General features: G+C 44.2%; 1 protein-coding gene across 9 annotated transcripts in view; it reads right to left on the bottom strand.

Annotated features, from left to right (window-relative positions):
- Positions 1-19628, bottom strand: part of SUPT20H (SPT20 homolog, SAGA complex component) — a 759353-nt gene that overhangs the window by 132506 nt on the left and 607219 nt on the right. For all 9 annotated transcript variants that reach the window (XM_069640776.1, XM_069640779.1, XM_069640782.1 and 6 more), the window contains one exon: positions 15215-15527. In XM_069640776.1, the coding sequence (XP_069496877.1) occupies positions 15215-15527 (313 nt within the window). The remainder of the gene's footprint in view (positions 1-15214; positions 15528-19628) is intronic.

Genomic DNA, 19628 nt, shown 5'->3' with positions numbered 1-19628 from the left:
AGTCGGTGTGTCCAGAGTGTCCTGCTGTCTAGTGTCCAAAATTGGTCCAACTGAGCCTGCAACTGCAAACAAGCCGGACCCAAAACCTGACACATGAAGTGACTTCTGCGCCCAAGGCCCCTGGACTTCCTTCAATGGAACCAAGGCACCAATCTAGAAAGCTCAGCAATTTCAAGAACGTCTACGCTGGTCCCTCAGTGAATGTGAGCGCACGGTGTGAGTAAACTACCTGTTGTGGCTCCATCGAGTTACATGCACATAAAGTCCTAGCCTTATCTCTCCCTTGCCTAGTCTTGAACAGTGGTGTTCTGGGCGGGTATCTTTGCATTGGTTGCCCCTTAGGTGGATGGGCTTGGGAGACGGTCTGTTAAAGAATGTCCTCTTGGTTTCACAAAACTTTGGAAAAATTACAAATTTTGTTGGCTCTAGCCAACGCTTGTTCAACTACTTAAAGAGACTCCTATTCTCCTGAAAAGACATTTTATTGGGACCTCTGACTAAGTGTGACTGTTTTTTAGCTAAACAGTCACACTTAAGGTTAGTACCTTTAATGGTATGGTGTTTGCTAACTCGCTTTAAACACAGCATTTTAGTACTCAAAGTATTGATTACTTACATGGTTCTATTTCTTTATACACTTACTTTTCTACCCTTAGTATCTTGAAAAACTTCTCTAACCGTATTTAAATGTTAAGTGTTAGTACAGTGCACATTAAGGTCAATGTGTATAAATAGTAGTGAATGTTTTAGTGTGTTAATTACCTGAGGTTTTTCATTGATCAGAGTTGATAAGTCCTAAAAAAACTTTTTTTTATATATTTACCCTAACATGTATTATTAAGAGTGCCCTGTGTGTGCTTACTGAACCTTTCACCACTATCACACCTTCCTAAATCCAAGCCTCGCTGCTCACCAATGCTTCCCAAATAGAGTTTGGCTAGACTTTAGTGTTTTGTCCGTGCTCATCAGAATAGAGTGGCCTCTTAGAATATGTGCCCAGGACTGATTATGAAAACCCATGTTAAAAGTCTTAATCCTAGTGCAGGTTTACCTTCCATGTGCCAAGAGTGCCACTTTGTGCTTCTATTATAGCCACAGTCACAATTATACAGGAACTTTCTATCCAAAGCATTTCTTCCAGCCCTCAATTAACTTTACCTTGTTGTTTTGGCTGATAAAGAAATGTGTTCCCCCCCTTCCCCTGTTCTCTCCACAATGTGCTGGAAGTAATGTACCTGTAGAGGGGGGATGCAACAATAGAAGAGTATTTAGGTGTCTATGTGAGCATCAGAGGGACAGAACGAGTAGAGAGGAAATACCAGGGTTTAGAAGTGTTGAGTAAGAGAAACTGGGCATTTGAAAAGGCATCAGATGTTGTTGAACCACGCCTCAGAGAACTGTTTGGATAGGTTCACCCTAGGAGAATCCCAGAGGGTGTGGGATAGAAATGGCTCTAGCCTTCAGGCAATCACTCTAGTCAGAATTGTAGATAGTATGTGTTACTTATCTCCGGGTGACAACCTGGGAAATAGGGAAGTCTGGGCTGGGAGGTGAGAAGCCCAAGGGAGACGGGAGAGGAACGGCCCTTAGTGTGCCACATTTCCATACATTTTCTAAATCATTTGAACTTTACTAGCCCCACTCGCCCCATCTCACTCCTCTTTACCATACCCCCACATACACCCACCATACCCCATTCTACCCAATTCACTCTCACATCACTAACACTTCCCACCCATTCTACCCAAACCTTCCCCGACTCACCCGTGCCCACCCACCCCATCTCTCCCAGCCTCCCATCAACCCACCCTGTATTAGCAACCCTCTTCCTACCCCCACTGATGTTCGCTCACCCATGATGCCTACCAAGCTGACCCCTGCTTACTGCCTCGGACCTTTGCTGACCCCTTCTCCCATCCAGATGTCTATGATTAGTTCGAACAAGAAATGTAAGAGGGAGCAAAAATCAAGTTATTTTACCGAAAATAACTTACATTTTGTTTCCCTCAGACATTTCTTGCAACCCGGTCTCCCCAACCCACTTACTTACCTTCTGGCGGCACACATCACTGTGTGCCGCCGACTCCGCCATCCCTCTGCGATGCCGGTTCCCTTCACTTACGTACATGGGAACCGGCGCCGCAGGTTCCTTTTTTTTCCTTCATCTTTTTTATTTGGGGTGCGGGGGACACCCCTGCAACCAGATGCGATTGTAGTCAACAAGAGTGCGGGGGACACCCTGCTCCCCTTGCTCACTATAATTGCATCGAATAGTAGAGTTCATCGAAATTCTCGGCCTTTCCAAATTGTTTGTTCAGCCCAAATTCGGTCAAATCTACCATTCGTTTTTTTTATTTTCGTACATGTATACGGATACCATCCCATCCACCTCAGTTCACCCCTACCTCCTCTGCCCTAGCACACCCTTAAAGGGACCATGCTTACCTAAACATTTCCAAACATAGAGTTGGTTGAAATACAATTAGTAACACAAACTTAAAGATTTCGATATACTGCAGTGAAAAGAAGTCTTTCTAATGTCTCTTACTAATGTTTTTTTCTCCGAGTACTGATTTTCAGACATGCCTAGCATTACTAAGTACAGCTGAATTATTTACTGCATTCTCATCTATAAATGTAAAATGCAATAAAAAATGTAAATGACAAAACGATTGGATTTGCTAATGCGTGTTAAATCTGCCTTCCATCCATGACACATCAAGTAACATGGTGCAATCTTCAGATCAGTTACAGGAACACAGGTGCAGAGTAAAAGGCTGCCCTTTATTTTACTTTCCAACAAAGGTTAAATATGTAGTACACCAGCTAGGCCAGTAATAGTAGTACTAGTAATACTAAAAGGTAAAAATTCCCCTTTTGCCAACTTTGAGAGTCCCTTGAACATTTTAGTTATTTTATGTGAGGCTCTAACAAACTTTCCCTCATTAACTCCATCCAAGTTTTACTGGGGATGCGACACTTTACTGGCTGTTTGTGCACCATATGAGCTACAAGGTGGGACTACTGAGACAGTGCACCTTATTCTCCCAGGATGGCTGTGTATCCCTGTGTCGTGCCTGCACCATGTATGGCTGAGACAAGGTTTTATATAACCCACACTGGTTTTGGATTTTGTGAGCCAATAGTGGACCTGAAAAGGCTTTATAAAAACTTTAAACAAACTCTCACTTGGTAACAGAGCTGAACAGCAAGACTTAGACTAAAGAGATGTGATTTGGCATAAAGTACACTTAACGAAAAAAAGAGATTGTCATGCAATAGATTGTCCACACAGGTAAGTACAAAATACTCATTTATTTAGCAACGCAGAAGCACCAAGTCAAAGATACTAAAAGGTAAGTCAAACAATATATACACAAACAATCAAAGTTTCAAAGTTAGTGGGCACACTTTAGAATGCAGTTTCAATAGCAATAGGGGGGTGGGTAGAATTTTAGAGAATATTTCACAGGCCTATAATGTTTTAAGGGCAATACAAACACTCCAATACTAATCTTAGAAAGTCCAAGCCCTTTCTTAAGAATAGAGTTTGCCATAGATCAAGGTAGGGGTAATTGGCAGAGTTTTTCCACAGTTCTCACATAAGCAATGGGGTTTTGTTAATTAGATAGTACTAGAGGCAGTATATAGTTTTTGTATAAAGACCAAGTCAGGCTTCATTTGTGAGGGGGAACAAATTGCTTACCACTCGGTGCTATGGTTTCTGATCGACTACTTCTTCCTTAGCTTCTCTTTCCGACATGAGCTGTCTTTGGAAATGTTTTCCCCAGCAGAGGGAGTGGGGGGCGCAACAGGCTCTGACTGAAGCTCATGCGTGTCCTTACACCAGGCTTGACCACCGGGTCAGTATACATGAAGCCACCATGCCCATTACCTAAATTCCACCCTTTTCTCTAGCATTTAGCTGATTAGGGACTGCAGAACAGATGAGGTGTATTAGCTATACACCAACGTGTGCAGGTTGGCTGGAAAGACTAGCCCATCAGAAAGAACATTACAGAGAGGTACGCAATTTATTCATCTAATAGATTCCTTTCTCTGGCATATTCTTCATCTTTGACAGACTAAATCTGGAAGAGGGGGGAGAATGACAAACCAACACCTAGACCAGAAAATCTGGAGAGCTGGTCAGCCAAAAGCGAGCACCCTGCCCGGGCAGGGAATCCAGGCAATAATGTTTGGCAAATGTGTGCAGCAAAACCCACATGACAGCTTGGCAGATGTCAGAAATGTGGACCCCTGCAAGGCAGACGTGCCAGCGAGACGCCTAGTCGAATGAACCACGAGACCTCCAACATATCCTTCTCAACACCTCCTTCTCATTCCGAGATGACGAGGATGATCCATCTGGACACGATCTGTTTAGTCACTGTGCTTCCCGCACAAGCATAACCTACAAAGAGCTGTCATCTTTCCTGATGTCACTCATTTGTGGGGCATAGTAGCAGAGTGACTGCATAGAGTCCAGCCAACAGAACCTCTCTTCCATCTAAGATGCATGAGCCAGAGAGGAAAGCATCTTCTGAGAGATGAAAATCTGAAACATTGGGCACTGTATTAGTATTTGTTTATTATTTATATGGCGCACCGAACCCTGGGGTAACCGGGCACTGGAAAAACTTTAGGAGTTGCATACATGGATAAAAAATATGATACAGTAGCCGTAAGGGTGGCCAATGGTTACAGGCAGGTCAAGCTCACGAGAAGGATTTACAACAAGGCGTCAGCCCAAGTCAGGCCCAAGAAAAGGATTTAAACAAGGCATAATCACAAGTGCAGTCAGTCAAACATGGAGAGGAAATTCGGGTTGGTGGTCAGGGACAGTTAAGGGTGCCTAGTTAGCTAGGCTTGTTGTTCAGCAAGTTTTTGAGACCTAATTTAAACGATGGGAGGGAGGGTTCTAGTCTGTAGGTAAGGGAAATGGAATTCCAGCGTTTGGCTGCTTGGACTGGGAAGCTAGCTCCTCCTGCAGATTTTAGGTTGAACCTTGGTACTGCTAGGCAATGAGATAGGGCAGATCTGGTAATGCGCGAGGATTGGTGCTTACAGATTTTGTCGGATAAGTATTCAGCAGCTGAGTTCGAGAGGCACTTGTGGGTGATTACCAGGGTGCAGAGCGCGATTATGTCACGGACCGGCAGCTAATTGACATTTCGTCTGAGAGTCGAGATATGGCTGGATCTTGGTAGGTCATGTGCTGATCTAAAAGAGTTGTTTTGAAGGACCTGAAGCCTGTTTAGATTGTGTTCAGAAGAGCCTAGAAAGAGTGTGTTTCAATAGTCAATTTTTGACAATGCTAAGGCTCTGGCTAACGTTAGGCAACTACTGGTAGATAGGTAGGGTTTGCAACTATAGATTAATTTATTGGTATAGGCTGTGGAGGCCACTATGGAGCTGACTTGTCTCTTGAGGGACAGTGTAGTCTCGAGATAGACCTCCAGCGTTTTTATTTCCTTGGAGACCTGGATCACTTTAGCGTCAATGTTGAAGGATGTGTATCTGTGGTTGAGTTAGTTCAGGCGTGTTTGGGTGCCGACAATCAGGAGCTCGGTCTTATCGTCGTTAAGGCATAAGCTGTTTGTGGCCATCCAAGCCTGGATTTCTAAGTATACATCATTCAGTAATTTAGAGTCTTGATCATAGCAACCTGTGAGGGGGATGAGGACTTGGGTGTCATCTGCGTAGTTGGTGTAGGTGACACCCAAGTTGTCCAGGTAGTCGAATAGGAGCTTCGTAAAAATGTTATAAATCGTGGGGGACACATGAGCCTTGGGGGACTCCACAGAGTGTGGGGCTCGCGTCTGCTGAGGATGTAGGAAAGAAGACACTGGTGCTCCTGTTGGAGAGGAAGGAGTTGCCCAGTCAGATGCACTGGAAGAGAAGGCTGCTGCTGAGGTGAGAGGCCTGGTTAGAATTTAGTGGTCGAAAAGGTTGAAGGCCGCTGACAAGTCTAGGAGTAGGAGGATCGCTAGCTTGCCTTTGTCCTTCGCCTCGTCCATTTGGATCTTCAAGTCTGTCTCAGACCCGTGTCTGGGCCTGAAGCCAGATTGCCTGAGGCCTAATAGATAATTTTCCTCTAAATACTTCTGAATTTGCAGATATGCAACTCGGTCCAGAATTGTTAAGGGGATGGTAGTAATGGGCCTGTAGTTTGTAGGAATGTCTGGGTCAAGGTTGGGTTTATTTAAGAGTGGCATAACCCAAGCTTCCTAAAGATTGTTAGGGACTTGATTAGAATTGAAGGAAGTATTTATCAATGTGGTGATTAAAGGGGCTAATTCTTTAGCTCCTTCCTTAATAATGGACGCTGGACATATGTCACCTTGACAATGAGAGGGTTTCAGACTTTTTATGATGTCTTCCACTTCCTTGGGTGTTACTTGAGAGAATTTAAAAGGTATACATTGCGGCTGGAATTTCTCTAGTGCAGGTTTAGGGCGATGGCAAGTTGATAGGCTAGTCTTTTTAGATTCAATCTTGCTTTGGAGCAAGGTGATTTTGTCTGCTAGTGCTTGCTGAATTTGTGTACACCAAGCCGCATCCTTAGTGCATTCCTGGGAAGGAGGTGCCATAGATTCAAGCTCCTTTAGGATACTAAAGAGCTCTTTAGAGATAGGTTTGGCATTGTGGATTCTGGTATTGTATGCTTCTCTTTTGGTAGATAAGATAGCCACTTTATAGGTGAACAGGTTTTTGTTGTGGCTGGTGGGTGATTTATGCCAAGTGGTTTCCGCTGACCTTTTGGAGTTCCTAAGGATTTTTAGTTCTGGTGTGAACCACTTGTTGAGATGGGAGATTGGTTTAGCTTTCCTTAATTTGAGAGGTGCAGAAGTGTCTAATGCTGATTTGAGTGTGGCATTGTATAGGTCGACCAATGTATTGGGGTCCAGGTTCTTAAACTTGAAAGTGCCTAGTATGTTGTTGATGAGTGGTCGAAGACTATTGATAGAGATGTTCCAGCAATTTCTGGATAGGGTGGGGGGCCGGTGGTGGTGGTGCTGGGGGAGGGGGGATGGTGGAGGTTCCCTGGATAGAAAATGAGATGAGGTAGTGGTCTGACCAGGCCACTGCTTCATTTTGTAGGATCGTGATGGAATAGTTGAGGTTGGACACCCAGTCCAGTGTACGACCTTTGGTGTGTGTTGGTTCTGTGATTCTGTGATTGAAGCCCAATTGGGTGACAGAGTTTTCCATGGTTAAGGCGTGTGGGTCGTTGGGGTCCTTCAAGCCTAGGTTGAGGTCTCCAAAGAGGATGGTTTGGGAATCAAGCTTGGTGTTGGTAGAGAGGAGGTTGGTAATCTTGTCCTCAAAAAGCGAGGTTGAGCCTGGGGGCGATAGATGAGATGCAGCAGTATGGTTTTGGTGGGTGAGAGTGCAAGTTTAACTGACAGGAGTTCTGCGCATGGTATGCTGGCGACGGCGGTAGCTTTAAGTCCAAGGTGGGTTTTTGTTATTAAGGCCAGTCCTCCTCCTTTGCCTAGGTGTCTGTCCACCCTAATGATAGTACATCCCTCTGGCAGGGCTAGTGAGAGTGCTGGGCCTGCGGCTCCAGGTGTTTGGCTATGATGAGGTCAGCAATCTCGGTGGCGTGGTCTACTAGTGACCGAGCGTTGATAAGTGCTGCTGTGATGGTGGTTGGTCGAGGAGTAGAAATAAGTTCTCCTGGGCTCAGGTTATATGGGTGTGGTGGTCATTGGTGGGCTATGTTTAGTGTAGATCGAGGAGTTAGGTGGTTGCAGAGGTTTAGGTTTAGAGAGGTGTGGGAGGTGCAGCGAAACGGTGTATCCATTCCGGAGGGCTGAGGACTGGCTGCAGACCTCGCAGAGGAGTCATCGGTTAAGATGCTTTTGTTAAATGGTTGGATAGGTGGTAGGAAATTAGTCGGGTGATGGTTTGGAATAGAGGAAGGAAGGAAGGAGGCAATGGCAAGTGTAACTCTGTGGAATGTGGCCATGGTGGTGTATCGTGACAGGCTGTGGAGGATAGACACAGTGTCAAGCGCTTGGTGGGTTAAGTCTAACTCAGAGAGTGGGTACTTAGTTAACAGTATATGAGGGGTTACAATAGGCTAGTTCGGAAATGAGCGTAATGGCCCGGGACAGGTGGGCAGAGTGAGCTGGTTAATCAATGAGGGAGCAGTAGGCTGGTTCGGTATTGGACAGGGTGGGTAGAATTACTGGAGGTTGCCGTCAGGGACTGGTTCGCAAGAGGGCAAAAGCACACTCAGTGGCAATAAGGCTCAATTATTTGGGACACAGAGGGCTAACTGTGCTGTAAAATAATATCAAGGGCTTGGCGAGCAAGTAATAGTTTTGGCAGATATGTAGATGGCGAATGCACGGGCTGGCAAGCAAGGCAGGGTTATTTGTGCGTAAAGTGGGCTAGCAATGCATCAATAGTAATATCGTTGGCTAGGTGTGGCAGGTAGTAGCTTGAGCCGGTTGTGCTCAGATAGAAAGGTTAGATACTACGCTAGGATTCAAGGCAAGAATAGATGGATGTACATTGGTACAAATGGCATTAATGCATATAGAGGATGTAGTGCATGGATGTTAAACATAGTGCAGGTCATTGAAAAGTTTAGTGCATCAGTTAATACAATACAAAGAAATTACCTGTGTTTCGAAGTTGTTGAGACATCTAAAGCATGAGTAAGATACAGTACTTAAATGTTATACGTGGCACAAGGTTGTTAAAACATGCGAAACAGAGAACCTGTGCGGAGGCAGTAAAGAAGGCGAACAGGCTGCAGGCTACTGAAATAAACAGCATGTGCGCCAGCCGCTGGAGGGAGGGCAGAAAACACCCTTTACGTCCCCCAATGCGGCGCAAGTATCAATTAACGTTCTGCAGTGGTTAAAGTGTAGAATGTGTTGGCAATAGCTTGCAAGCAAATCAACAGATGTACATGATCCTGATTGTATTAGCGAGGATCGTGCCTATAGGTCATGAGCTGATGCAGAGTGTACATTGAAGCATTCAGCAACCAGACCAAGCATTAAGCCAAGGTACATAGTAGCAAGGGTAATTCATGCACACGGCGGGGTGTGATTAAAAAGACAGCAGATGCAGAAGGCTGCCAGTGCGAATGATGAGTTCCGGTCATGGATAGGAACAAATATTGGCCAGTAGTTTAACAGCCACAGCTAGGTGCGACAGTATGCTGGATTACTACGTTAGGTTACACAAGGGAGAAACGTGGCAATCAAGTCAGTGGAATGTTAGAGCACGAATGTGACTCTTACCAGGTTGTGGGGGGATACAGGAAGCTGGTGTACACAGGTCCATGCAGGTCTAGATAGATTTCACCTTATGAAGCAAGAAGGGCATACGTCTTGGCCCTGGTCTCTGTTGGCTCTGGACATGCTCGGGACAGGAGCCTGCCTTGTGTTTGCCTTGGGATGTGGGCCGGCGCTCGCCTGCCGGCGATCAGGGATTGGTTAAGGCTCAAGGCCAGCCAATCCAGGTGCAGGCAAAGGTTCCGGGTGGGTGGTGACAGTTAAGCAAGAACAGGAGCAGCCATCTTAGCCTTTGTTCCTCCTCGTGGGCATCAATGGAGGAAGTCCAGAGGGCAGGCCAAAAATGGTGAACTGATTCGATTCTAAGTGCGTAGCAAAATTAAAATGACTGTTTGATAATTAAGGGCAGTGGGCGTATGAAGCAACGCGGCTTCTCCATGCACAAAAGAAAGAGCACAGGGAACCCAGCAATGTTGCCTGGGCTTACCTAAAGCACTCCAGTGCTCACTGAGATGAGGCACTGCTCCAGCGCAAGTGTTTCCTTGAACTAACAGATTCTGGAAAGTCACAAAGCATACCTTTGGGGCGGGAAAGGTAAAACGGAAGTGCCATGCATTACAAGGGGCCAGACCATGAGAGAAAATAAGGGGCAGGGGAATTGGAGGCAGGTTGGGTTAGCTTCGGTGGTGGCCTTGTTGGGGGTACTGTCCATTTATCTACTTGCCAGCTGTATTAAATGGAATGCTGAATTGTCCATTCTCGATAGGACTCCTTAGTCTTCATAGTTGTTCTTACTTTGATAGTGGGGTCACCTTATGCCCTTCCAGGTCTTTTTTACAACACATCCAGCTCAAGGGGAGGGAGGACTCAGTGTGCAGACCCTACCCTTCTCTCAGAGTAGAATTGGGAACTACACAACCTTTTCGATTTAAGCTTTAGTGTAAACTCTATTGCTGTTGTGGGGTGTGGATTCAATTCTAAAGAGGTATGTGTGTCTCACCAAAGGTGATGTTCGTTGAACTATGACAATTTATGACACTTTTGGGGGTCAGGTGGCACATTTCTGAATGTTTCCCATTTCTAAAAATGTATCACATATCTGTATAATGGAGATATTTCTTACCACACATTTTCTATTAAGAATATATCTTTACAGCTATTTTGTGTGTAACCTTGCTTATTGGGTATCTTGAAAGTGTTTGCTTTACCCTTTAGCCATTTTCTCCTGCCAAAATGTGTGCCTGGACGGCTCGGATACTCCACCACATGTAGAGTCAGTATAACTCGGAGCGAATACCCTGTAAGCAAATAAGATTGCTACATCTGGGACACAGAAATAGAGCGTACCTAGGAATAATCTCCCAAACAGTAGCAGCATTACTGGTAGTTTCACTAGTTCTACTGGTTATACTATGAATAGTAGTGCAAGCATCACTACTGATAGTATCCTAGTACTATTAATTCTGCTACTATGAGTAAATGTAATTGTGCTACTGGCAGTATTAGCAGTAGTACTACTGGCGATACTACTGCTCCTCGTAGTAGTAGTGTAAATGATAGTACTTGCAGTAATAGTAGTACTATTATTGCAAATGATTTTAGCTACTGATATTGCTTCTAAGGTAAGATTACTATATATGGGATACATTACTCGCCGTAATCGTATTTCTGACTCTTGGATCTGCTTAGAATCACATGCTCTGCATAGGCCAACATCTAAGGGAAGTTGCAGAGTACTGCAAATGAAGTTTTCGAAGTTCGAAAAGGGACATCGACAGGGCATGACTGTAATACTATCCCTAGTGCGACGTACCCTGTACCCATGATACCTCATTAGTCGAGGTCCCCAAGATAAATTATTTTCGGCATAATGGCAAGTTGTTATTTCGCAGAATCCGTAGCTGTGAGCTACTTTAAAAGTTAAAATCTTCCAAACCTCTCTTGGCGTTTGCGTTCGACGTACTAATTCGACGGCTTATCCCTGGAGTATCTCAACGGCTAATTCCGGCTTCCCAATAAGAGGTCTGTTTCCGACAACGGGCTTCAGCCTACATCTGGCTTTGTCCTAATCAGTAGGGAGAGTGAGGGGACTTATCCTTTGTTTAGAGAATGCATACCCTCATTTCCTGTCCCTACTGACTTTGTCTTGCAGCCTCTGTCCACCTTCCACTATGGGGCGCACTCCCTTTAAGTTTTGCCCCAAGTGCAATGAAACCTTTTATTGTGCATTTCTCAGGATACATTTCTGTAGACTGTACTTCCTTGTCTTACAAGGATATTAAAAAAAACCAAAAAAGATTAGCTAATAGTTTGTAAATCTGCATAAAATTAAAACATTTGCAAAGGTCATCATGTTACTTTCATAAAAATGTCTTTTTAAATAGTGCCTTAACAGACAACTGCCACACAATTATGTGCATTTGTACAATGTTCCGACATGGAGGACGAGCTGTAAAATAAACAGCGTTTGCAATGAAAATGGAGATAGATGGGCATTCCTTCAACTGTCAATGCAGGAGCACTGTAAGGAAAGCCGCATCGTTAGCCAATATGCATCAATGGATAAAGGTTACCCAGAAGAACTCCCCTAGGATGATCAACAGTGTGGACGCTCTAGTGGGATAGGGATCATAGACAATTTTGGGTGATAGATTGTTTTCAAAGGGTGAAATCTTACATTAATTCCCAGTCACAAGACAGGATCAGGGAACAAATTGTGTTTCAAATAAGTGTTTTGGGAAAATCCCCCAAGTTCTTGTTCGGGAGAATCCTCAGAAATGTGCTAATTCCCTTCTACCTTAGAGACCCCCAGCTCTTTTGCTGGACTTTAGGACTTTTAATTTCTTACCTGGAGAGAGTGAGAGCTTTTTCCCCAACTCTCTGTAATTCTTTTGACTGTGGAGTCTGACAAACTCCATAGGCATCATCTTTACATTGTGACACACAGAACCTTCAGTGCAGTGGCACAGGGAAGTCTCTGAGATTTCCCAAAGGTTTAAATACCTTCTCTTGGATAAACTACTGTTTCCAAGAGTAGTGAAGTGAAATTGACTTTACTTACATTTTGTAACTTTCTAGACCCAGCACACACTATCTTACCATAGGGTGCTGGTGGGGTTACTTAGTATTCCCTTTGTCTAGTTTCTGTTACCCTTTCTACAATTAATGGCTGGTGGCAGTGGTTTACTTTTTACTACCATTGTGTGTTTTACCGCGGGCTGCAATTGCAGCTGCAGTAAGGCATCCATGTGTGCCCATTTTGTGAAAATGGCCCAGTTTTCTTTTTTCGCCATTTCTTGTTGGAAAGGTCCTTCCTGAGATTTACTCTGCGTGCCAAACCAGGTTTGGTCCCTTTGTTCGTTTTGTCTTTGGCGGGATTCACTGGTGAAGCCCGCCTCTGGCTCCAGCATGCCTTGCAGGGACAGGAAGTGAGGGAGGTGCCCGAAACTCCCTGTGCTTAATCCCCTTTGTTACAGGAATGCAAACAAAGGTGAATGGCCGGCTGGCTGTCCTTGGAGGACAGCTACCCTGCTGCGTGATTGACAGCTAGGCTGGAATGAATAGGAGAAACTTGCATAAAAGGTGAGGCTTTTTGGCTTGGAAGGCAGAGTCGACCACTGGGATGAAGGAATCCGAAGAAGAACTTGGAAGAGATGCCTGCTGCAACTCCTGGACCAATGGTTTGCCCGGTGAAGCCCTGCTGCTGTGCTCAGAATTCGCCTCAACTAGGGAAGCCCTGCAAGGACAACTTCTCCCTTGGGGTGAGCTGGCTGTACTTCCATTGCTGCTGCTGGAACCGAGGTGATCGATTGCATCGATTTTAAGTCGGACCCGAACTCCAGGAAGATCCTCCAGACTTCCATGAAGCAGGACTGAAAGAGCTTGAGCCACCTCAACAGAGTGCTGGATCCCAGATGCAAGGAAAAGTCCAAGAGGGCAGCCGAGAACCACAGTGGTGCTATTTGCTATAGACACGAGGAGCGGAAACCTTGAAGTACCGCTGAATTGAAGTTTGCTCATTGATGACGCCGACCTTCAAATTGTTGTGCAGGAGTCCCCAGAAATCCTCCCTCTTGTCCCCACGACAGAGGCGCAGGAACAACAGGATCTGCAGAGCTACACAGGAACAGAAGCCAGCTGGAAGCAGTTTTCTTCTAACCAAAGGTACTGTAAAGTCAAGAGGACTTACCTCTTGTGGTGTAGCCTTACTTGTTCTCAGTTGAGACTTGTCTTGGTTGCCGTTGCAGAGTTGCTTGTACCTTTGCTTTTTCACAAGCCTCCCAGTTTATGGCCCTTGAAGTGATTTTATTTCTACAAACTTTTCTAAAAACATTGTGCAAGACTTCTTACTCACCTACAAGAAGATCTTCAGCTCCCCTTGACTTTGTTCAACTAACATTGACTGTCCTGGCTCCCTGAGAGACTCTTTCTTACATCTGACTCTGTGCCTTTACCTTTTCCCCAGGAAAGGGATTATTTACTTTGCATTGAAAGGTTCAAAAAGTACTTACCAGGTTATGAATCATTTGTTAACATTTGTTTTATTCCCCTCTCTAACCTTTGCACCAAACTCTGTATTGCTCTAAATGTACCAGTGATAAATCAATGTCCACAGTGTCCTAGCTATTTAAGTCACCTTAGGGTGCAGGAAGTATCTGTGTGCCATCCTCAATGGGTATCATCTCATTTAGAGAAACAGAGTGTGTTTTTAATTATATTTTAAGTTTTTCTCCCTTCCAAAGAAGGCTTATATAACTGACTTAATAATTGTTTAAGCAAGAAACCTTGAGTGTAAGAGTTTATTTGAATACTTGTCACTGTGAATCTCTGTGTAAAATACCTACTGCACACATTGACCCCTATTGAGATAAGTCTGGCTGCTCAGCCACACTACCAACCTGTGTAGTACAGACTTATACCAAAGGTAGGGTTACCAATAACCAGGAGGACAAGGTTTGTGTAGTCTCCCAAAGGGTACTGCCCACAATCTTGCCTAACAGTTCTCCCCTCATTAACTTTTCCAGAAACACCATAGTTGTATTTTCACAACAGGCAAACACATTCACATTTTCGTCTACCCATTCAGCATGTTCATGTGAATGTACGCAATCATGTGTGGAAACAGGAACACAACCAAAAGGAACTAGGACAGCTCAGTGCTTTCCCTGCAAGATAATTCACTGATGCAGTTTATTTGTTGAAAATAGTGTACAAAAAGGACAAAACAACAATTAGGCATGCACAGCGCATAGCAAAGTGTTCATTTATTTTTGTCATATGCTAGGTTTTCAGTCACTCAGTGCCACAATAGACAACTCCAGTCATGTTAAATGATTCTTTTAATAGCAAGATTTTAGAAATTGACTACCAGAAGGTTTGCATAGAATCTATACCATATAAAATAGCATTCAGTCTATTCCAGCTGTGTTTCTGTTTCTAGATAAGCATATCAGGTCACTATGTTTTGCTTAATGCCGCATTCCTCCAGCTTCTAAGTACCATAATAATAGCGGTTATTATTACCCACTGTATTAATACTCATTTTATAAACCTCAAAGGATGAGGGTTGAATTGGGCCAGCAGAGGATTCAAGCACGCAAAGTGCATGTATAACCCATGTCAGAGCGAAGTACTTAATTTAGGAGCTATCCACCCAATCCACAATTGACAAGATAAGATACGTGAACTGGTCAAAGGTGTAACTGAATACAACTAAATGTAATTCATCCCTGGCTAGCTAGCAACATAGCATAGACCATCACATTGAAGAATACCCAGTTGAACTAAACAGTGAACATGCATCTTTATGGATAGAGAGAGAGAGTTCTCATGCTATGAATCCAAACATTACTTGCACTTTATGAAATGAAGAAACTAATGTTTGAAGTATCAACTCTACCTGGACATGTATTGATGCAACCTAAAACTAGTGCTTTGCATTTCAGCAAACTTACCATACAGAGCCCACAACATTGATGAAGTTGAGTGCAGCAGGGTTGGCCATGACCTGAGCGGACGAGGTTCCTGTGGTGATGGAGGTTACCACAGTGGAGAGAGGAATGGTCATAACAGGTAGTGCCTGGCTCAGAGATACAGGCTGCTGGGTGTACGTAGTCAACAATGAGGACTGAGGAGTAAAGCCTGTGTCTTGGGGAGTTGGAGTGGCACAAGGGGTGACAGGAGCAGAAGTCTGGCCATCAAAAGGGTGTGGCGTAGTTGACGGGGTGTTAGTTGGTGTAGGAGTAGATGGCTTAGGTGTTCCAGATCCTGCTCAGTGAGAAACATAAAAAAATGATTTTAGCCATAGAGAAACAGATAATTTTTAAAAACAAAATCTACAAGTGCAATGAGTTAGTGCATAATTGAATGTTGTCCAACAACAAAAAGTACCTTCTGGGAATATAGAAGTTATCCACCACAGCATTAAAAAATCAAATCGCCGACTCACATTTTGCACACCGGTTGCTTTGTCAAGGCTAATAATTCTTGATTAACAACCGTGACAATGCATCAGAAGGAGGTGTGAAACAAGCGTCAGTCATTGCCATGTGGTATGGCTTTCCTGAGTAAACACCAGATATAATTTGGTTGTGAATGCAGCTACTCAATAATTCAAGAGGTTCATCCTCTATTTCACCTGCAAAAATGTGGAAAGGTAAGTCTTGGATCGAAAGGCTTAATTTCCTCTTCCAAAATCGTGGGGGCTATGACATTGCAGTTCTGGTGTTCCAAAAAATACATCCTATGAACTGTTAAGTGCCAGGCTATTATGTCACTTAAGAGGTTAAACAATTGTCTTTTGCGGCTACAGTACCTAGTATACAGTGGTCCAGACAATGTATGATTCAAATAAAAGTACTAAGTTAATATTTTATATGGTTTGATTCCAATGGCAGATTAACTCATGAATACGGAACGTGAACAGACTAAATTAAAAGCAATCTAGCAATGCAGTTAATGCATTACAATGAAAGCTTAAATAAATATAAAAAAAAACATAGCACGCTTATCTAAAGAGAAAGGCAGCTGGTGAGTTAAGGAAACAATGTGTGAGAAAAACATAATTGAACCTAACATTAATTGTCCAAAGCATTTGAAATCTAAACGGAATCCACCAACGTCGGTGGTTTAACAAGTGTGTTTTTCAATGTGCTTAAAACATGATTTAATGTACAATCAATTATTTGAATAAGAAAGTATCCAAAAGTAAAAGAGTTCAATATATAATAAATATGTAGATGAGCAAAAAAAGTATCCCAAGTGTCTTAATGGAAAAAAAGAACATTGTCTTTGTTTATTGCCTACAAGACATACTTGGTACCTCTTAACAACAACTCTAAATAATATATTGCATATTTTCAAAAAAGGAAAAGGATTTTTTTTTAGCAATGAATCCATGAGCCTATTGTCCCTTAATAACAAATAAATCAATAATGTGGACCATTTCTTTCAAGAAGGAAGAATTTTGCAGCAATGAAAGCATGGACCTACATGTCTTTCACATCAGTTGTGCTCAAGATATTTGCACAGATGTTGTTTCTTCAGGGCATTCTTGCCAAATCGGGAGGGAGTTTATGCACCGAAGAACAAGGCTCGGAGAGTTGAAAATCCTTCTTTCTCATGAGTCCAGTCTCTTTGCTCTCCCTGTCAATGGGCAAAGATGGGAAATAAGTGGTTTTAAAGTTTGCTGTAGCAGCCTCCGCCATTAAACGTTTCAGGTAGGCATGGGCAGAAAGGAACATGGAGTCTGAGGGTGCCGGCCTGTGCTTCTTTGCCAGGCAGCAGTCCATAGTGAGAATTGAAGTCAGTTTGGCCCATAGTCCACCACTGGCCCTTCTCCTGCCTGAAAGTAAACAGTGTCTCCTTCTTTGGACACTCGTCCAGGATGTCAATATGTTCAAAGTGCACCTTCGGACGTGAAGGAGCTGAACACCCCAAAAGTGGTAATCGCCTTCACCATCTGGCACAGGAAAGTGGCCTCTGGTTTGACCGGGGGGCAGGAGAGAGCATGTCCACCTCAGACGAGGTGTCCAGGCTACTTGCCTCCTGCAAGTCAGCTGCAAGCTCCACCACGTCAAATTGTTCCCCTTAAACCTCCTATGGGAAGTCCTTGACTTCCCAAAAGTCTAAAAGTAGAGGGGCTCCAGGCCAAAATAGACTGAGTCCCCCACTGTCATAAATGCCCTCCAGATGGGACATATATGCTCTCCTGTGGAGCAGGAAACCAATCTCTCGCCCCCAGTGTCAGTCGGAGCAGAAAAAAAGGTACTGGAGGCCAGAGGTCTAGAGACAGAATGGTGTGACCCTTTCACGTGACCTTGTCATGTCTGTTTGCGGATACCCTGCAGCTCCTCTAAGCGCATGGGTTCTGTTGGCTTGGCAGAAGCCAAAGCTGTCAGCGCCGGGTCCGAAAGAATTTGTGGCAGTGCCATGGCCGCTGGCATCCAGGTCGCCACCCTGCAGGTCTTGACCAAGATGTCAAGCATCTTTATTCTGAACGCCTCTCATTCCTTAGGAATAGAGGACTGGGTGGGAAAAGGTACCTGCAGGGCCCCTTCCTCAGGGATTTATTTAAAATGGAGGCTACTCTTCGATGTCAAAGAAGAGTGATGCTGTGAAGAACCTCCAGGGGATCTTGTCCCCTTGCAGTTTCTTTCTTCTTGTCCTTGCAGACTGGAGACTGTTCCTCTGAGCCACAGTTGGTGCTGGCGACCTTAAATACAGCTATTTAAATCACTGCTCTCCTTGTGGAGGAAGGTAGAAAATGTGTTTGTCTCACATTCTCATAGCACCATAATGTACATCAATTGGCAGGACGTGCAGCCCTGCATGTCGTGGCCTTCACCAAGACAGTAAAGACAAATATGTTGTGCATGTCTGAAACTGACATTTGATGCCCACAATTCACACAGGGGTTTAAACCCAAAGACTTTGTCGGGTTCAAAGAACGGAACCGAAAGATTTGATAAAACAAAGTTTATGAGCTGTGTTCCTAAAGCGAGCAAAGTGCATGAATAAAAGGAACTAAGGGCATGGCACCTCTATATATAATGGCCCCAATGTCATGACCGCCGCAGGGCGAGTTGAGGTGCTGGACAGAGTTCAAGCGAAGCAGCGCCGAGCCCACAAATGGTAAAAAAGATTCCAAAAAGCAGTTGCTCTGGTTGATAAAGATGAGGAACCATGGGAGGCAGAAGTCTATTAGAAAGGATGGTGTTTGAGAAGTAGGTGGGGTATATTAGTAGTAATAGTAGTCCTGTGGCAGAGGGAGCAGTTGGTTGGAAGAGGGAGTGGTTGGGTGGAAGAGGCGATGGTCGGGTGGAAGAGGAAGTTGTCGGGTCATGGAGGAAGGATTTACAGCAAAGGGTGGGGGCCAGACTTGGAAGGAGCGAGAGACATCAGAGGAACAGAAAAGGAAGATGCAAGGAATAGAGAAGGAGGTTGGAGTCGAAGGAGGTTGGAGTCGAAGGGGGGAAAGAGTAGCAAAAAGGGAACACCAGGAAGCAAGAGGGAGAGGACTATGTGGGCATGACAGAAAGGAAATTGAATCGGGCAGAGTGTCTGGAAGGCACAGCCCAAGATCCTTTTGTTCATAACTAACCACTGGATAGTGCAAGGGCAGTACTAGGATGTCCCTGAGGGAGGATACATGGGTACGTCATTTTGCCTTTAGGTCCTTACCGCTAGCGTAAGCCTAGAACCTAGAAAGAAGTGCTCAATATTCAGTATACACTAACATGGGGACTAGGGATGCCTGGTCTAGGGAGGATTGCTGGAGAGGCAGCATGAGAGAGTGGGAGAGAGAAGGAGGAAGGGGAAGGGAGAAAGAGGAACAGGGAGGAAACAAGAAGTGAACGAGAGGGAGACTTTGTTAGGGGAGTTTTCCTAAAGTCCCACTTGGAGGTAAGGCTTTGTAAGCTATGCCAGTGGTTTGTAGATCCCCCCAACTCTCAGTATCAGTCTCTACTACTCAGACCTTGGTAGAGTGGCAGAGCAGTCGGACCTATTTTAAGAGGAAGATGTGAGCTGTAGGTAAGTACACTAAACCTAGCTAGTAATGCACATCAAGGAAACACTTACACATACATTTATATGAAAATATAGATTTATTATATTTACACATGAGTCACTGTTAAATACTAAGCACAATAATCCAACACACATAGGTATACTTTACAATACTTTCAAAAGGCCACTTCTTAGTGGGCAGTTTAGTTGCTGAATGTGCACAATTGTTACAGGAGTTTGACAGGCCCCCACAAAGTAATACAGTTACTGTAGTAAATGCATTTAGTCACCATACACATATAAGATAGTGATTTTGGGGAAAGGAAAACAGTTGGTTAGTTTTCTCCTAGAAGAGCTTCA

Source organism: Ambystoma mexicanum, chromosome 7q, assembly GCF_040938575.1.
Source record: "Ambystoma mexicanum isolate Mex_15411 chromosome 7q, UKY_AmexF1_1, whole genome shotgun sequence".
In the NCBI taxonomy this organism is placed as follows: Eukaryota; Metazoa; Chordata; class Amphibia; order Caudata; family Ambystomatidae; genus Ambystoma; species Ambystoma mexicanum.
This window is presented reverse-complemented; position numbering and strand designations above follow the sequence as displayed.